The sequence below is a fragment of the Manis javanica genome, chromosome 5 (assembly GCF_040802235.1).
Source record: "Manis javanica isolate MJ-LG chromosome 5, MJ_LKY, whole genome shotgun sequence".
Lineage (NCBI taxonomy): Eukaryota > Metazoa > Chordata > Mammalia > Pholidota > Manidae > Manis > Manis javanica.
Genome location: NC_133160.1, coordinates 130,081,289 through 130,097,817, shown reverse-complemented (window position 1 = coordinate 130,097,817; position 16,529 = coordinate 130,081,289). Strand labels below are relative to the sequence as shown.

The 16,529-nt window shown below is 35.7% G+C and overlaps 1 protein-coding gene across 4 annotated transcripts in view; it reads left to right on the top strand.

Annotated features, from left to right (window-relative positions):
* Positions 1-16,529, top strand: part of CEP135 (centrosomal protein 135) — a 114,535-nt gene that overhangs the window by 82,802 nt on the left and 15,204 nt on the right. For all 4 annotated transcript variants that reach the window (XM_037018724.2, XM_037018723.2, XM_037018722.2 and 1 more), the window contains 6 exons: positions 1,548-1,699; positions 13,584-13,699; positions 13,767-13,921; positions 14,348-14,403; positions 15,124-15,292; positions 16,141-16,251. In XM_037018724.2, coding sequence (XP_036874619.1) covers positions 1,548-1,699; positions 13,584-13,699; positions 13,767-13,921; positions 14,348-14,403; positions 15,124-15,292; positions 16,141-16,251 — 759 coding nt within the window. The remainder of the gene's footprint in view (positions 1-1,547; positions 1,700-13,583; positions 13,700-13,766; positions 13,922-14,347; positions 14,404-15,123; positions 15,293-16,140; positions 16,252-16,529) is intronic.

Sequence of the window (16,529 nt, the reverse complement as noted above, 5' to 3'; positions counted from 1 at the left end):
ATGTAGCCTTTCAACCAGTTAATTCTGCTTGTTCAATTCTGCTCATTACCCCAACTCATTGTTCGATGCATCAATATGTTTAGCTTCCTCAGGGCAAATCAGCTGGCTGCTAATTGGTATTCCCTACTGTGATCACTTTAGATAAGTGGTCCTTAACTGGAGTCAAATCTGCCTCCTAGGAGATATTTGGCAATATCTGGTCAATTTTTGGTTGTCACAATTAAGGGAGAAGGTACTCCTTGTGTGTAGTAGGTAGAGGCCAGGACTGCTGCTAAATGTCCTACAATACCCAATGCATAGGAAGCCCCACATAACCTGGCCCTAAAAGTCTGTAGTTCTTGGGTTTAGAAACTCTGCTTTAGATTGTATCTTTCTTCCACTCTGAGTCACTATTCTGTCTATTCATTGTCTTCCACAAGTTATTGAAGTCACTTGTCCACTCTTTGTTTTCTTTCTCGTCCCCAATGTCCTTATGAGTGTATAACATTCTTACTCCTTTACTGTCATTTAAGCACTGTTTCCAAAGGGAGGGGAGATAACAATGTATGTGGTCAGTCTAGTTTTAATGGGAAGACTTATACTTATTGCTAATATTTCTTGGTTTTGAATTTTATGTATAGATCATTATCCCATTTAGAGTGTTTTTTTGAATGGACAATAAAACAGATCTACCCAATTTTTTCTCCAATGAGTGACTGTTTCAACTCTTTTTTAAAAGAGTTTGCCTTTTCCTTTCTTAAAATGCTACCTTTTCTAAATTTACATCTGTGTACATGTATTTGCTTATCCATTTCTAAGTAAATCTGCTGTTTGAATTACAGTAGCTCTTTAATTTATTTTGATATCCAATAAGGCAAATCTATTGGCATTCCTTTGCTCCCAATATTTTCCCAATTTTTTTCCTTAAATTTTCTTTAACGAAAAATTTCTTTAAAATTCTAAGTGAATTTTAGAATGAAATCTAAACCACTCTTCTCCCCTTATTTGAGAAAGGTTGTGTTGGGATTCTTATTGAAATTTCATTGAATTTACAGTTACTTCAGGAAATTTTAGTACCTTCCCAATATTATATTCCCATTCAGAAGCATGGTGTATCTGTAAGTCAGATTATATTTTATGCCATGTAGGAAAATTTTACAGTTTCTTCATATAAGTCTTGCCCATTTTGTGTTCAAGTTTGCATATTTTCTGCTCTGATTTTTCTTCAGTTCGATCCTATCTACTTTACTGTTTTTTAGAGATTGCTTAAGATTTTTGCTCTGCTAATGGTTTCCCTTCCTGTTTTCACTGTTGCTATGGGTATATTTTTCTTTCTTGCTTGCTTTTTTTTTTGTATCTTTTCTGTCATTTCAGTGATATTGAAGAGGAGTGGTAAATGTGTATGCCCATTCTGACATGTAGCATCAAAAGTGTACATATGACTTTATAGTTTTTTAAAATAATTCTTAATTATTTCCTTGGTTTTCTTCTGGAAATATTATTAAAGAGTGCTTAAGAAAAACAAAACTGAGAACTATACCTATTAATTCTTAAAATTTAAATTATAGCTTGAAAATGAGAAATGTGAATTAAAGTCTAAAATATTACTAATGAAAGAAACAGTAGAGTCATTAGAGAACAAAGCAAAACTTCAAGCTCAAAAGCTTAGTCATGTGGCCGGTGACTCATCTCATCAGAAAACAGAGATGAACTCACTTAGGTAAGTTTATCAAAAATTTTGTTATTTCACTGTTGGGAATGAATCTGTGATTATGTATGGCTCATATGGTGACATTTATTTAGGTCAGCCCTTTGAGCAGTATTTCCCAAAGTTCGTCTTGCAGCAGAATTTTCTGGGGGGCTTTTGAAAAGTGCGGATGTAGGGGCTGATCTCTGGAGGTTCTTACTGATTGAATGAATCTGGGTAGGCTTTGAGTATCTGTATTTTTAAAGACTTTCATAGACTGATACGATTGTATGCAAGTTTTTATACCTTCCTCCTTCAAAAGTTTCCCTACCAGATACTTGGAATAATTTGTACTTCATAGTATACATTCTGAAAATTACAGAATGTTTTGCTACGTATGTCATCGTCCTTCTCTTTCCTTTTTCAAACAAGTATAAAATCAGAATACTGGATTACATAGTCTGAAAAGGTGATCTGGCTGAAAAATGGTAAGAAGGTCAGTATGGAAAAATAGGCTGTATCTACAGGTTGCAATCAGTTATGAAAAACTTGGTATGATAACCAAGAGTGTCTGGATTTTATGTTATAAACATAGAGAACAAATATTTAACCACAGGGGTGACATGATTAGCATGCCTTTTAGAAAGTGAATGCTGATGGAAATAAGGAAGATGGATTTGGAGTCTTAAGAGACTGATGGCCAGTAAATGGAGACCATGTGTTTGGACTGAAGCAGTGGCAATGAACTTGGAGAAGAAAACCCAGATTTCAGAAACATTTCTTGCATAAAATCAAAAGGATTAGGTACTTTTATGGGAATCAGAGAAAGATACAGTAATTCAGAATGTTGTCTTAGGAGATTGGATAGTCAGCCGTTAATCAATTTCAAAGACTGATGGAAACAAAAAGACAAGTTTTTTTCTGGACTGCATAGCTACAGTAAGTAAAAAGATACTGAGGTCAGAAAAGAGTCAGTCTGAAGAATCAGAGGAAATGTTTCTCTTTAAATTACATTTGCGTTAAGAATGAGAAAGAGATTTTCAGATGTCAACATGATATTGCATATGTGAAGCTAAGTCAGTCATAAAGTAGTAACAACTTGAGGTCCAAAGGACTGTAGTAAGTGATAATTAGAAAAAAAGATTGATAAATTAAACTGAAAGTGTTAATGAACATTTCAGAAAACTGAGTTGGTGAAATAGAAAACAACTGAAGAAATTCACCTACAACTCAGAACACAAAAGGATAAAAATAAATGAGAGAAAGATGATAGATAGATGATATAGAAATACTGAGAATTGTAAAAATAAACAGCAAAATTGAAAATCAAAGGAAGAATTAGAGAAAGAAAAGCGTGAGGTTATTCATAAGGGGTTCCTGATTATCAAACTTAATGAAATAAGACAAAGAGCTAGATGTGTCCAGTTAATTAAAGAATATGATATTAGGGACTCAAATAGGGCATCTCCAGTTTTTGCTCTTTTGCTGCTCTGATTAAAAGTCTTGGTAAGTTAGACTTTAGGAAGAAGTAACGTAGAAGCTGCTTTTTTGCCCCTTTTTTTTGGCAAGTGCTACATACATCCTATGAAGGAGAGGAAGCTGAATGGACCAGCCTCTCTCCTTCTGGTTAATTTCTATATTCCAAAGTAGAGATACTGTGTCATATTTCTATCACCCAGAACTACTAGTGTACCCTTTTCCTTCTTGTGTCCAGCTGACTAGATCTGGCATTTAATTCATTTTGCTTTTTCCTTCCAACTACAGTCGCAAGTCTCCTTACCTCACAGGAGGCCCTTTTCATTCTCAAAAGGCAGAGCTTTCAGTGCCCTTTCTTGGGTTCCCTAGCCACAGCTTTTAGATGTTTTCTTTGTTGTAGGAATATCCTTTTCTCTTGTGAGCTCAATTTGCTGCTTCCCTCCCCTAGGAATAATTTAGTCACTGTGTTGTAGGAAGGCATTGTGAGGATTTTTTTTCTCTCTACCTTGTATATTATAACCTGGGGAAATTGCATGATCCCGTAACTTTGTTTTGTTCTGATAGAAAAATCTGACTTCTCTTGTCTCTGAGTAAACTGTGTCACTTTCTCCATATCAGTAAACATTGGTGGAACCCTGAGTTCAAGCTGTGTCGCCCAAATCCAAAGCTAAATCAATACAAACCATAATTCTCAGCACTCTGTGGAAACAAAGCCACGTTGTCCAAACTGAGTGCCAATTTCAGTTAATAGAGATCTTGCTGCCCCTTTCATCACATCAAGTTCTCTTTCCCTCGACATGAAGACATTTAAGAAGCTGATACACATATAGGTGAAGCACATGTTCCTTCCCATGCACCTGGTGCATCTTCTCTTCCTTCCTGGGTCAGGCATTTTTCACCAGTTATGAGTGCACCAAACAGTCTTTTCTATATGAAGCACAGTCTCTAACTGTCTAAAAAGAGGATCTTTGGTCTGGTCTCTTGGTGTAGCACCAGATGACCTAATAAAAATCCTACTTTATAACCACCCATTAATGTAAAACAAATGACTGTTCACTCCCTTGAATTTTAGCATTTAATGAGACCTGACATTTTTATACCTCAAATCAAAACTCCATAATGCTATAAAGCAGCTTGCTGTACACAGGAATGGTCTTAGCCCCTCAGAACATGCTAGCCATCCTCTAGAGCTGGGGTCAGTAAAATTTTTCCAGAAAGGGACATAGTCACTATTTTAGACTGTGTGGTCCATGCAATCTCTGTTGTACCTATTCATGCCTTTGTACCACAAAAGCAGCCACAGGCAATATATAAATGAAGTGGAGTATGATCATGGTACAATACAACTTTATGGACACTGAGATTTACATATGATTTTCACATGTCATGTATTGAAAAATGTTCTGTTGAAATTTTTCCCAATCATTTAAACGTAAAAATCACTCTAAGCTCATAGGACTTACAGACACAGCTAATAGGCCATAGTTTGACAACTCCTGCTGCAGGATAGTTTCCAGCCTAGTTAGACCACTAACTTTTCTCAGTCAGTCCCACTGTAAACAGCCTTAATCTCCCAAACTGCTAGCTCTAGGGCTGTAACATCTGGATTTCTACAGCTGAAAATCCCTGCAGACTGTTTTCACTTCACCTTAGTCTTTAATGAGCTGTATAACTTCTTCAAAACTGGAGGGTTATGTACTTACCTATGATCAAATATGTTAGCATATTTTCCTGGAAAGGGCCCATAAACTCTACTTACAGTTAAAATTATGGCAATAGGTATCACTTGTTATCATTGGATTTAGGTCTATTCAGAAAACCAAATATAACTGCTCTTCTTTGAGAAGTATTTCTTCTCAAGAATTGAGAACTGTTTTAAGTAAGGGAAAGAAGGAAAGACTCATTGGTTCCTTAGGGTGCCTAAGAACTGTTTGGGGGCATGCCTACCATTTTTTACTGCCAAGACAGGAAGAGGTACCAGGGCCCTAGTTGAGGACAGCTGATCTCATGGAGCCAAACCTGAAAGGACCAAGGGAACGAGGGCCACTAGAAACAAATCACCCCTTCAAAGGAAGGTAGAAGAAAAGCCATTCCTGATCCTTTTTTTCCCTTTCTGGCTCACCAAGAGATGATACTTAATAGTAGCCTTCCTCAGTTAGTGGTGGGCCATGGCCATAGACTCTTGAGAGACATCTAAAGTAAAACAGGGATATTGTATGGTCTCTTTCCTCTAATTGGCCATTAAAATTCCACACCTACTCACCCCTCTTAGATGAAGCTTCAGCTCCATTTTGTAACTTGAACACTTCTTATGAATAAAGGACTCTAAGATGCTGTCTTTGCTTAAAATATACTCCATCATGAAGGAAAGTCATTACTTTTGCCCCCTAAAATGAAAGCATGCCTACCTCCATGTAATGTAATATAACAGGAGTTTGAGGCTCAGAGAGGTGTTGCTACCCAGACATGTGACTGGTAAGTAGAGAGCTAGAAGTTTGATTCTAAGGTGAGTCGTATTGCTTTACTCACTCGTGGGAAGTCATCAATTCCTTTTGCTACCTTTATAGTACTTTCAAAGCTAAGGAATTTATTCATTTCTCCTAACAATTTAGTTTTCAAAGGTCCTTAAAATTTCCTTTCCACACAACATGATGAACACATAATGTGATAATCAACTCAATTATTATTCTCTATGAGTTTAATACTTCAATTCTTTCATTAACAATCCTTTATCTTAGCAGCAATACTTATGTCAGAAAAGTTACATCCAAGGTCTGGTATAGAACCCTTATTGTCCCCATCCCTATGTACACTGGACTATGAGGAGACAAAGGTATTTTTAGGACTCAACAAGGGCCTCCTTTATGTGTATCATCAGTCAAGATACTATCCTGCCGTCTTTATCAACCCTGCTTTCATGAGGAAACCCTCCTTATGAACTTGGATTTAGAGAGATTGTTACATTTCTACTTAGAATTTCAAGCTTTTCCAACCATTCAGTGTCCTTCATTAGAAACTCTGTGGGCCATTCTATTTTTTAAAGGACTCTTATAGCATACTAGCAGACATTTTCCCTTCCACACAAAGGATGTTGTACTCCCTGTATTCTACATAGAAAGCAATGTGATGTACTAGAAAAACATTGGTAACAGGTTGGACTAGCCTGGATTTGTATCATTTCTTTGCCTTAATAGCTTTATCACCTTTGACAAGTTATTAGTTATTTGTTGCTATAAAATTGGGATAATAATTCTAATTATGGAATAAATAAGCTAATGTGTATAAATCATTGTATATCAATACAATGAATATTAGCTTTCTTTATTCTCTACTCACCATTGTTTTATTCCTCTAAACAACAGCTATAACTTTTAGGAGCAGGTTGACTACAATGCAATCACCTTGACCTCAGATATATATATATATATATATATATATATATATATATATATATATATATATTTATATTTTTATATTGGTATCATTAATATACAATCACATGAGCAACATTGTGGTTACTAGATTCCCCCCATTATCAAGTCCCCACCACATACTCCATTACAGTCACTGTACATCAGCATACTAAGATCATATAGTCACTCACTACTTATCTTCTCTGTGGTATACTGCCTTCCCCTTGCCTCACCCCAAATTATGTGTGCTAATCATAATGCCCCTTATTCCCCTTATCCCTCCCTTCTCACCCACCCTCCCCAGGCCCTTTCCCTTTGGTAACTGTTATTCCATTCTTGGGTTCTATGAGTCTTGTGGCTGTTTTGTTCCTTCAGTTTTTGCTTTGTAGTTATACTCCACAGATGAGTGAAATCATTTGGCACTTGTCATTCTCCGCCTGGTTTATTCCAGTGAGCATAATACCCTCTAGCTCCATCTGTCTTGTTGCAAATGGTAGGATTTCTTTTCTTATTATGGCTGAATAACATTCCATTGTGCATCTTTATTCATGCATCTACTGATGGACACTTAGGGATGCTTCCATTTCTTGGTTATTGGCTATTGTAAATAGTGCTGCAATAAACATAGGGGTGCATATGTCTTTCTGAAACTGGGCTCCTGCATTCTTAGGGTAAATTCCTAGGAGTGGAATTCCTGGGTCAAATAGTATTTCTATTTTTACCTTTTTTGAGGAACCTCCATACAGCTTTCCACAATGGTTGAACTGATTTACATTCACACCAGCACTATAGGAGGATACCCCTTTCTCCACATCCTCACCAGCATTTGTTGTTGTTTGTCTTTTGGATGGAGGCAATCCTAACTGGTGTGAGGTGATATCTCATTGTGGTTTTAATTTGCATTTCCCTGGTGATTAGCAGTGTGGAGCATCTTTTCATGTGCCTTTTGGCCATCTGAATTTCTTCTTTGGAGAAGTGTCTGTTCAGCTCCTCTGTCCATTTTTTAATTTGATTATTTGCTCTTTGTTTGTTGAGGCTTGTGAGCTCTTTATATATTTTGGATTTCAACCCCTTATCAGAAATGTCATTTATGAATATATTCTCCCATACTGTAGGATATCTTCTTGTTCTACTGATGGTGTCCTTTGCTGTACAGAAGCATTTTAGTTTGATATAGTCGTACTTGTTCATTTTTGCTTTTGTTTCCCTTCCCCAGGGTGATATGTTCATGAAGAAGTTGCTCATGTTTATCTTCAAGAGAGTTTTGCCTATGTTTTTTCTAAGAGTTTTATGGTTTCATGACTTACATTCAGGTCTTTGATCTATTTGGAGTTTACTTTTTGTATATGGGGTTAGACAGTTATCCAGTTCATTCTCTTAGATGTAGCTGTCCAGTTCTGCCAACACCAGCTGTTGAAGAGGCTGTCATTTCTCCATTGTATATCCATGGCTCCTTTATCGTATATTAATTGACCATGTATGTTTGGGTTAATATCTGGACTCTATTCTGTTCCACTGGTCTATGGGTCTGTTCCTGTGCCAGTACCAAATTGTCTTGATTATTGTGGCTTTGTACTAGAGCTTGAAGTTGGGAAGCAAGATCCCCCCTGCTTCATTTTTCCTTCTCAGGATTGCTTTGGTATTCGGGGTCTTTTGTAGTTCCATATGAATTTTAGAACTATTTGTTCCAGTTCGTTGAAGAAAACTCAGTATTTTGATAGGGATTGCATTGAATCTGTAGATTGCTTTAGGCAGGAAGTCCATTTTAACAATATTAATTCTTCCTAGCCAAGAGCTTGGGATGACTTTCTATTTGTCCTCTTTAATTTCTCTTAAGAGTATCTTGTAGTTTTCAGGGTATAGGTCTTTCACTTCCTTGGTTAGGTTTATTCCTAGGTATTTTAGTCTTTTTGATGCAATTGTGAATGGAATTGTTTTCCTGATTTCTCTTTCTGCTAGTTAATCGTTAGTGTGTAGGAATGCCACAGATTTCTGTGTATTAATTTGTATCCTGCAACTTTGCTGAATTCAGATATTAGTTCTAGTAGATTTGGAGTGGATTCTTTAGAGTTTTTTTATGTACAATATCATGTCATCTGTGAACAGTGACAGTTTGACTTCTTCCTTACCAATCTGGATGCCTTTTATTTCTTTGTGTTGTCTGATTGCTGTGTCTGGGACCTCCAGTACTATGTTGAATGAAAGCGGGGAGAGTGGGCATCCTTGTCTTATTCCGAATGTTAGAAGAAAAGCTTTCAGCTTTTTGCTGTTAAGTATGATGTTGGCTGTGGGTTTGTCATATATGGCCTTTATTATGTTGAGGTTCTTGACCTCTGTACCTGTTTTGTTGAGAGTTTTTATCATAAATGGATATTGAATTTTGTCTAATGCTTTTTCAGCTTCTGTGGAAAGGATCATATGGTTTTTGTCCCTTTTTTTTGTTGATTTGATAGATGATGTTGATGGATTTTCGAATGTTGTACCATCCTTTCATCCCTGAGATGAGACCCACTTGATCATGGTGTATGATCTTCTGGATGTATTTTTGAATTCGGTTTGCTAATATTTTGTTCAGTATTTTTGCATCTATGTTCATCAGGGATATTGGTCTGTAATTTTCTTTTTTTGTGTGTGGTATCTTTGCCTGGTTTTGGTATTAGAGTGATGCTGGCTTCATGCAATGAGTTTGAAAATATTCCCTCCTCTTCTATTTTTTGGAAAACTTTAAGGAGAATGGGTATTATGTCTTCTCTAAATGTCTGATAAAATTCCGTGGTGCATCCATATGTTCTTGGGTAGTTTTTTGATTACTGATTCAATTTCATTGTTGGTAATGTGTCTGTTTAGATTTTCTGTTTCTTCCTGAGTTAGTCTTGGAAGGTTGTATTTTTCTAGAAAGTTGTCCATTTCTTCTGTGTTATCCAGTTTGTTAGCAAATAGTTTTTCATAGTATTCTGTAATATTTTTTTGTATTTCTGTGGTATCCTTACTGATTTTTCCTTTCTTATTTCTGATTCTGTTTATGTGTGTAGATTTTCTTTTTTCCTTGATAAGTCTGGCTATGAGTTTATCTATTTTGTTTATCAAAGAACCAGCTCTTGGTTTCATTAATGTTTTCTATTGTTTTATTCTCCTCAATTTTATTCATTTCTTCTCTGATCTTTATTATGTCCCTCCTTCTGCTGAATTCGGGCCTCATTTATTCTTCTTTTTCTAGTTTCAATTATTGTGAATTTAGACTGTTCATTTGGGATTGTTCTTCCTTCTTTAAATAGGCCTCTATTGCTATATACTTCCCTTTTAGAACTGCCTTTGCTGCATCCCACAGAAGCTGGAGTGTTGTGCTGTTGTTTTCATTTGTCTCCATATATTCCTTGATCTCTGTTTTAATTTGGTCATTGATCCATTGATTATTTAAGCATGTTGTTAAGCCTCCATGTGTTTGTGAGCCTTTTTGTTTTCTTTGTACAATTTATTTCTAGTTTTATACCTTTGTGATCTGAGAAGTTCCTTGGTACAATTTCAATGTTTTTGAGTTTACTGAGGCTCTTTTTGTGGCCTAGTCTGTGGTCTCTTCTGGAAAATGTTCCATGTGCAGTTGAGAAGAATGTGTATCCTGCTGCTTTTGGGTGTAGAGTTCTATAGGTGTCTGTTAGGTCCGTCTGTTCTGGTGTGTTGTTCAGTGCCTCTGTGTCCTTACTTATTTTCTGTTGAAGTTTCCTAAAATGAATGCATTGCATTCTATTTCCTCCTTTAATTCTCTTAGTATTTGTTTCACATACATAGGTGTTCCTGTGTTGGGTGCATAGATATGTATAATGGTTATATCCTCTTGTTGGACTGATCCCTTTATCATTAATGTAATGTCCTTCTTTGTTTCTTGTGACTTTCTTTGTTTTGAAATCTATTTTGTCTGATACTAGTACTGCAACACCTACTTTTTTTTCCTTATTAGTTGCATTAAATACCTTTTTCCATCCCTTCACTTTTAGTGTATGTCTTTGGGTTTGAAGTGAGTCTCTTGTAGGCATCATATAGTTGATTCTTGCTTTTTTTATCCATTCTGTAACTGGGTATCTTTTGATTGGTGCCTTCAGTCCATTTACATTTAGGGTGATTATCAGTAGATATGTACTTATTGCCATTGCAGGCTTTGGATTCGTAGTTACCAAAGGTTCAAAGGTAGCTTCTTTAACTATCTAACAGTCTAACTTAACTCACTTATTATGCTATTATAAACACAGTCTGATGATTCTTTATTTCTCTCCCTTCTTTTTCTTCCTCCTCCACTCTTTATATGTTAGGTTCTTTATTCTGTACTTTGTGTTTCCCTTGACTGACTTTGTGGATAGCTGATTTTATTTTGCATTTAGTTACTATTTGGTTGGTCTCCTTCCTTTGCTGTGGTTTTGTTTTCTCTGGTGACAGCTATTTAGCCTTAGGCATACTTCCATCTAGAGCAGTCCCTTTAAAATACACTGTAGATGCTGATAGGCAGTGACTAATGGGGTATGTGGGGGTAACTTGGTGAAGGGGCGAGTTTAGTGAACATATTGTCCCTCATGTAATTGTAATTAATGATACCAAAAAAAAACATTTAAAAAAATACACTGTAGAGATGGTTTGTGGAAGGTTAATTCACTCAACTTGCTTATCTGGAAATTTTTAAATCCCTCCTTCAAGTTTAAAAGATAATCTTTCCAGGTAGAATATTCTTGGTTGAATGCTGTTCTGTTTCATTGCATTGAATATATCATGCCATTCTTTTCTGGCCTGTAAGGTTTCTGCTGAGAAGTCTGATGATAGCCTGATGGATTTTCCTTTGTAGGTGATCTTTTTTCTCTCTCTGACTCCCTTTAATACTCTGTCCTTGACTTTGATCTTTACCATTTTAATTATTATATGTCTTGGTGTTGTTCTCCTTGGGTCCCTTGTGTTGGGAGATCTGTGGACTTCCATCACCCGAGATACTATTTCCTTCCTCAGCTTGGGGAAGTTTTCAGCAATTATTTCTTCGAGGACACTTTCTATCCCTTTTTCTCTCTCTTTTTCTTCTGGTACCCCAATAATGCAAATATTATTCTGTTTGGATTGGTCACATTGTTCTCTTAATATTCTTTCATTCCTAGAGATCCTTTTTTCTGTCTCTGCTTCAGCTTCTCTGTATTCCTGTTCTCTGATTTCTGTTCCATTAACAGTCTCTTCCACCTCATCCAGTCTTCTCTTTCATTTCTGTTATCTCTCTCCTGAATTCATCCCTTAGCTCTTGAATATTTCTCTGTAGCTCCATCCGCATGCTTATGACTTTTATTTTGAATTCTTTTTCAGGAAGATTGGTGATTTCAGTCTCACCAAGCCTTCTTTCTGGCATTTGAGGGATTTTGGATTGAACAAGGTTCTTCTGCCTTTTCATGGCAATGGGAGTAGTTCCTGACTAATGGCACATGTGTCAGCTGGTAGAACAAAGTCCCTTCCTGCTTGCCAGTCACTTTGCCTATCTCTTCTGTCTGTGCCAGTTAACCTCACACAGGGAGCAACCTCTGGGTTAATCCCCTAGGCTTCTGTGGGCATGGCGGCCCTTGGGATGGCCTAGCTCACTGGCACAGGTTGCAGGCCAGCAGTATGTGTTTCTGCCACAGGGACAAGGCCCCTTTGTGCCTCCCGGTCTCTGCGCTTGTCTCCTCTGTGCCAGTCAACTTTGGGCAGGGAGTGGCCTCTGGGTTAATCCCCTTAGCTGCCATGGCTGGGGCGGCCCTTGTTATAACCTAGGGCAATGGTGGGGATAGCAGGCCAGCAGCACATGTTCTGTGACCTCAGGTAATTTTATCAAGTAAAATTGCTTGAACTTAGAGTCTTTCCAACTTGTTCCGTGTGATTATGCAACTCTAAAGAAGTCGGTCTCAGTTTGACTTTCCTCCTACCAGTTAGCCATCATTTACTTCCAGTGAACCTAGAGCACTTAGGGTCATGTCTTTTATCTTTCAGAACACCTCAGTATTGACAGTAAAACTTCTTCATTTCTTTGGAGAAGTCCCATCTTATTGGTGTTTCTCTCCCTCCCCTTTAGGCAATTCTAAACAAGATCATCCTTAAAAGAATCCTAAAAGAAACCTGTGGGAGTTCCCAGTAAATAGCCTGAGGTGAAAACAATGTCTTCCTCACAAAGCAGGACTAATAACTCCTAGGTCAAGGCTAAAAGCATTCCAAAGACTCTAGATGATATGAGAGCAAATTCTTGTTTCTTCTGAAAAATACTCTTCTGTCAGTAAGTCATTCCTCTGAAATTGTCTGTATTTCCTTTGTACATCCTTTCCTTTGCTCTCTGAAGCCAGTCATTATTCTTAATCACTGCACTACAGTAAAATGCCTGCTTTCCCTATTTACTATGAACTGTTAGTGATTACTCACCAAAAAAGTCAGAATAGAAAATCAAATTAAAATCTGGTTGGTCATGATGTTCCGGATTTATGGATAACCTTTGAAGTTCTTGGCCATACAGTAAAAACAAGAGTTATCCCATTTCCTCCATTATTGAAAATAGATTGTAAGGGTCAGAGGATTGATGTTAAAAAGCTGAGAAGTGAAGTCAGTATAACACAGAGAAGACAAGTAGTGATTCTATAGCATCTTACTATGCTAATGGACAGTGATTGTAATGGGGTATGTGGTGGGGACTTGATAATGGGGGGGTCTAGTAACCATAATGTTCCTCATGTAATTGCACATTAATGATACCAAAATAAAAAAAAAATTTAATTAAAAAAAGAAGCTGAGAAGTACTTTAAAACTACCAGAAAGCCTCTAGAAAAGATATACAATTAAGTTGGTTTTTATACTATATTATTTTTAGAAGATGGAACCATTTTGAAGAATGGTGGTCAGCAAGAAATTCATAACATAATGTCATTGATTATACTGGAAGAGCTTTAAAATAAAAGAAACTTGAAAAATATTTTTTTAGATCTCTCATTTTTAAAACAATTTCTACCAGGGACAATACCATTCGTTTTTGTTCACTTATTCTTTAGGATTGTAAATGAGCAGCTACAGAAGTCACTTGATGATTATCAGCACCGACTTTGCATAAAAAGAGATGAACTTGAATCAGCGCACACACAAATTAAAACGCTGGAAGAAAAAATAAGTAAGTGTTTTTAATTTTGTTTTTGCTAACTCTAATTTACTTTGTTTAACAAACATTTCATTTATAGGTAAACTACACCTTAAGATGACTTCACAGGATGAAGAAGCTCATGTAATGAAAAAGACCATTGGTGTTATTGATAAAGAAAAAGACTTGCTTCAGGAGACTGTAGATGAGAAGACAGAAAAGATTGAAAACTTGCAGAAACACCTAACTAATAAAGTATGTGAGTATTATAGTTACCCAGCATCTGAGCATGAAAGATTATTTCATTCTCCCTTTCAAATATGCAGTTCTTTTCTCTCATTTAAAAGTTCCTAAGATCCAGGGACATATCTTCTAATATGTTTAAATTTAATTTCATCCTGATAATATGAATCTTCAGAAGTTAATATTTCTAGAATATAATTTTATCAGATGTAACCTACAGCAAACCCAAGGAAACAAAGTTCTTAGAGTGGGTAGAAACTTGCCAATATGTGAAGAACCATTGGGACATGGAAATATGTTTACTTTAGGATTTTCTTTTATAGCATAATTTATATAATTGGATTTTAACTATGTAAATGTAATCACCTGTATAAATTCAACTAGAGACTTTTCTATATGAATAGTTTAAAATCTTACATATTTTTATAATTTCTTTAGGAAAAAACTATTGTTCAGATGACGATAACAGTCTCAGAGTATGAATCGTCTATGAAGTAAGTAATAAATAAAATGGCATCCAGCTTTTTCAGAAATTTCTAGTGAATGCAGCTTTATCTAAGTAGCAATTTGGCAGTAAGAAAATTTCCTTTTCAGTTTTCCTGTTTCTGCCAATGGCAGTATCTCAGTCTACTGTCCCTTTAACTTTCTTCCGTCTTCTCTCTCCCACATCTAAACAGTTATGTCTTATTACTGTTCTTTTACATACCTTCTTGCTCATTATTTGTACAGTAATTACCCCATTCAGACCCTAATCATGTAAACTTAGATTATTTTAGCAGCTTTGAATATCTTTGTATTTATTCTACATCTAAACCTATCTTGAACACAGTTAGAAAAATTTACATTTATGTTTAGTCTCCTTACTTCAAGATAAAAGTCACTAATTATATTTATTTTACATACCTTCACATATTATATAATGGCTTAAATATTAAATAAATATTTTCCAGTTGAATCTATTATGTTTGCTCCTAATACTTGAAAATCTGTTTTTACTTGACTTTTGTAATAACAAATTAACTTTATGACTCTGTGTATAATGAGTGGTAGAGATTTAAAATATGTTTTACCTAATTAATCAGTTTCTTAATGCGGTAGTTATAATTTCTAGTATTCTCAGCATACTTATTTCAGAATTTAAAAAATTTCCTTTTAAATGAACTACAGTTTTCCAAAAAGCTTTCTTTATTATTTCCACACCACTCACATAACAGCCAGCTAAAGGAAACATTGGCTAATCGGGATCGTGAAATAAACAGCCTCCGGCACCAGCTCGATGCAGCTCACAAAGAACTTGATGAAGTAGGAAAATCCAAAGAAATGTCTTTTAAGGAAAATAGAAGATTACAAGATGATCTGGCTACAGTGGCAAGAGAAAACCAAGTATGAGTGCAATGCATAAACTTTAGTAGCTTTATAATACCCAGTTTTACAGTATATTCACTATTGGCCAAATTCTAAAACTCCACCAAGTATGTTTTCTAAAATTTAATGGTTAAATATCAACAACATAAATAATTCTTTAAGGAGAATGGTGTTTATAAGGGTATTAAAGAATGTGAGTTAGAATGTTTCTATATATATAGGGTGTCAAATGGGTGCAACTGTTGTCTCACCATTTTGGTCCTTGTTGCAGGGAATCTTAATCCTAGGAGCATGGCATTCTTTGTGGCAGAAACCACTGTCCTCTTGCTGGGCAAGCACCTCAGCATCACTCCTAGAGCAAAGTTGATGGTTTTTAAAGGTCCATGATAGATTTTAATTATTTGTACTTCTTCCAGTGGCTTAGAGATGTACCTGTAAATAAATTATTGAATATTATAGAATGGCAAATATTGAAGGTATTGATTTATTTGTTCTGGTTTATTAAAGGATTATACCAAGCAGACCAATGATTTCCTTGTTTTAAATATTTAATATTTTAAAACTATTACTCTCAGTGTAATTCAGTGTAAAGCAGCTTACTGATACATGAATTTTTGAAAATGTCAACTCCTGAGTATAGTATAGCTAGCTCTTAATATAAATGCCAGGTACATGATCACATATTATGGGAAATGTGGTATATTTGGCTAAAAAGTTGAGATCAGTCAAGGAAAAATATGTGAAAATGATATGAACAGTTTTCCTTTTTCCTACTCTTATTTCCCAAATTGAAAAAGAGCATTTGCATATAAATAGTTCATTAGGTCTGCATTCATTTTAGATTTGTCTAATTTTCTGATTTATAGGAAATCTCATTGGAATTGGAAGCAGCAGTGCAAGAAAAAGAAGAAATGAAGAGCAGAGTTCATAATTACATTACTGAAGTGTCACGATGGGAGAGCTTAATGGCTGCCAAGGTGAAAAAAACAGTATTTAGGTTGGATTTTAAGATTGATTTTTTTTTACTTTTTCATGTTTGTTTATTCTGTCTCCTCTATTAGATATTAATTTATGAGAGTGGAAATCTTGCTGATGTCTTTTTATATTTCCCCACAGATCTTACTTAGTGTAGTATCTGCACAGAAAGCTATGCTTCCTAAATTAGAGCAAAAATCACAATGTATGTGTATGTTTATGACATGAGTATTCCAGTGAGTGAGTTACTAATGTAGAAATCATTTAATTATGCTTAAAT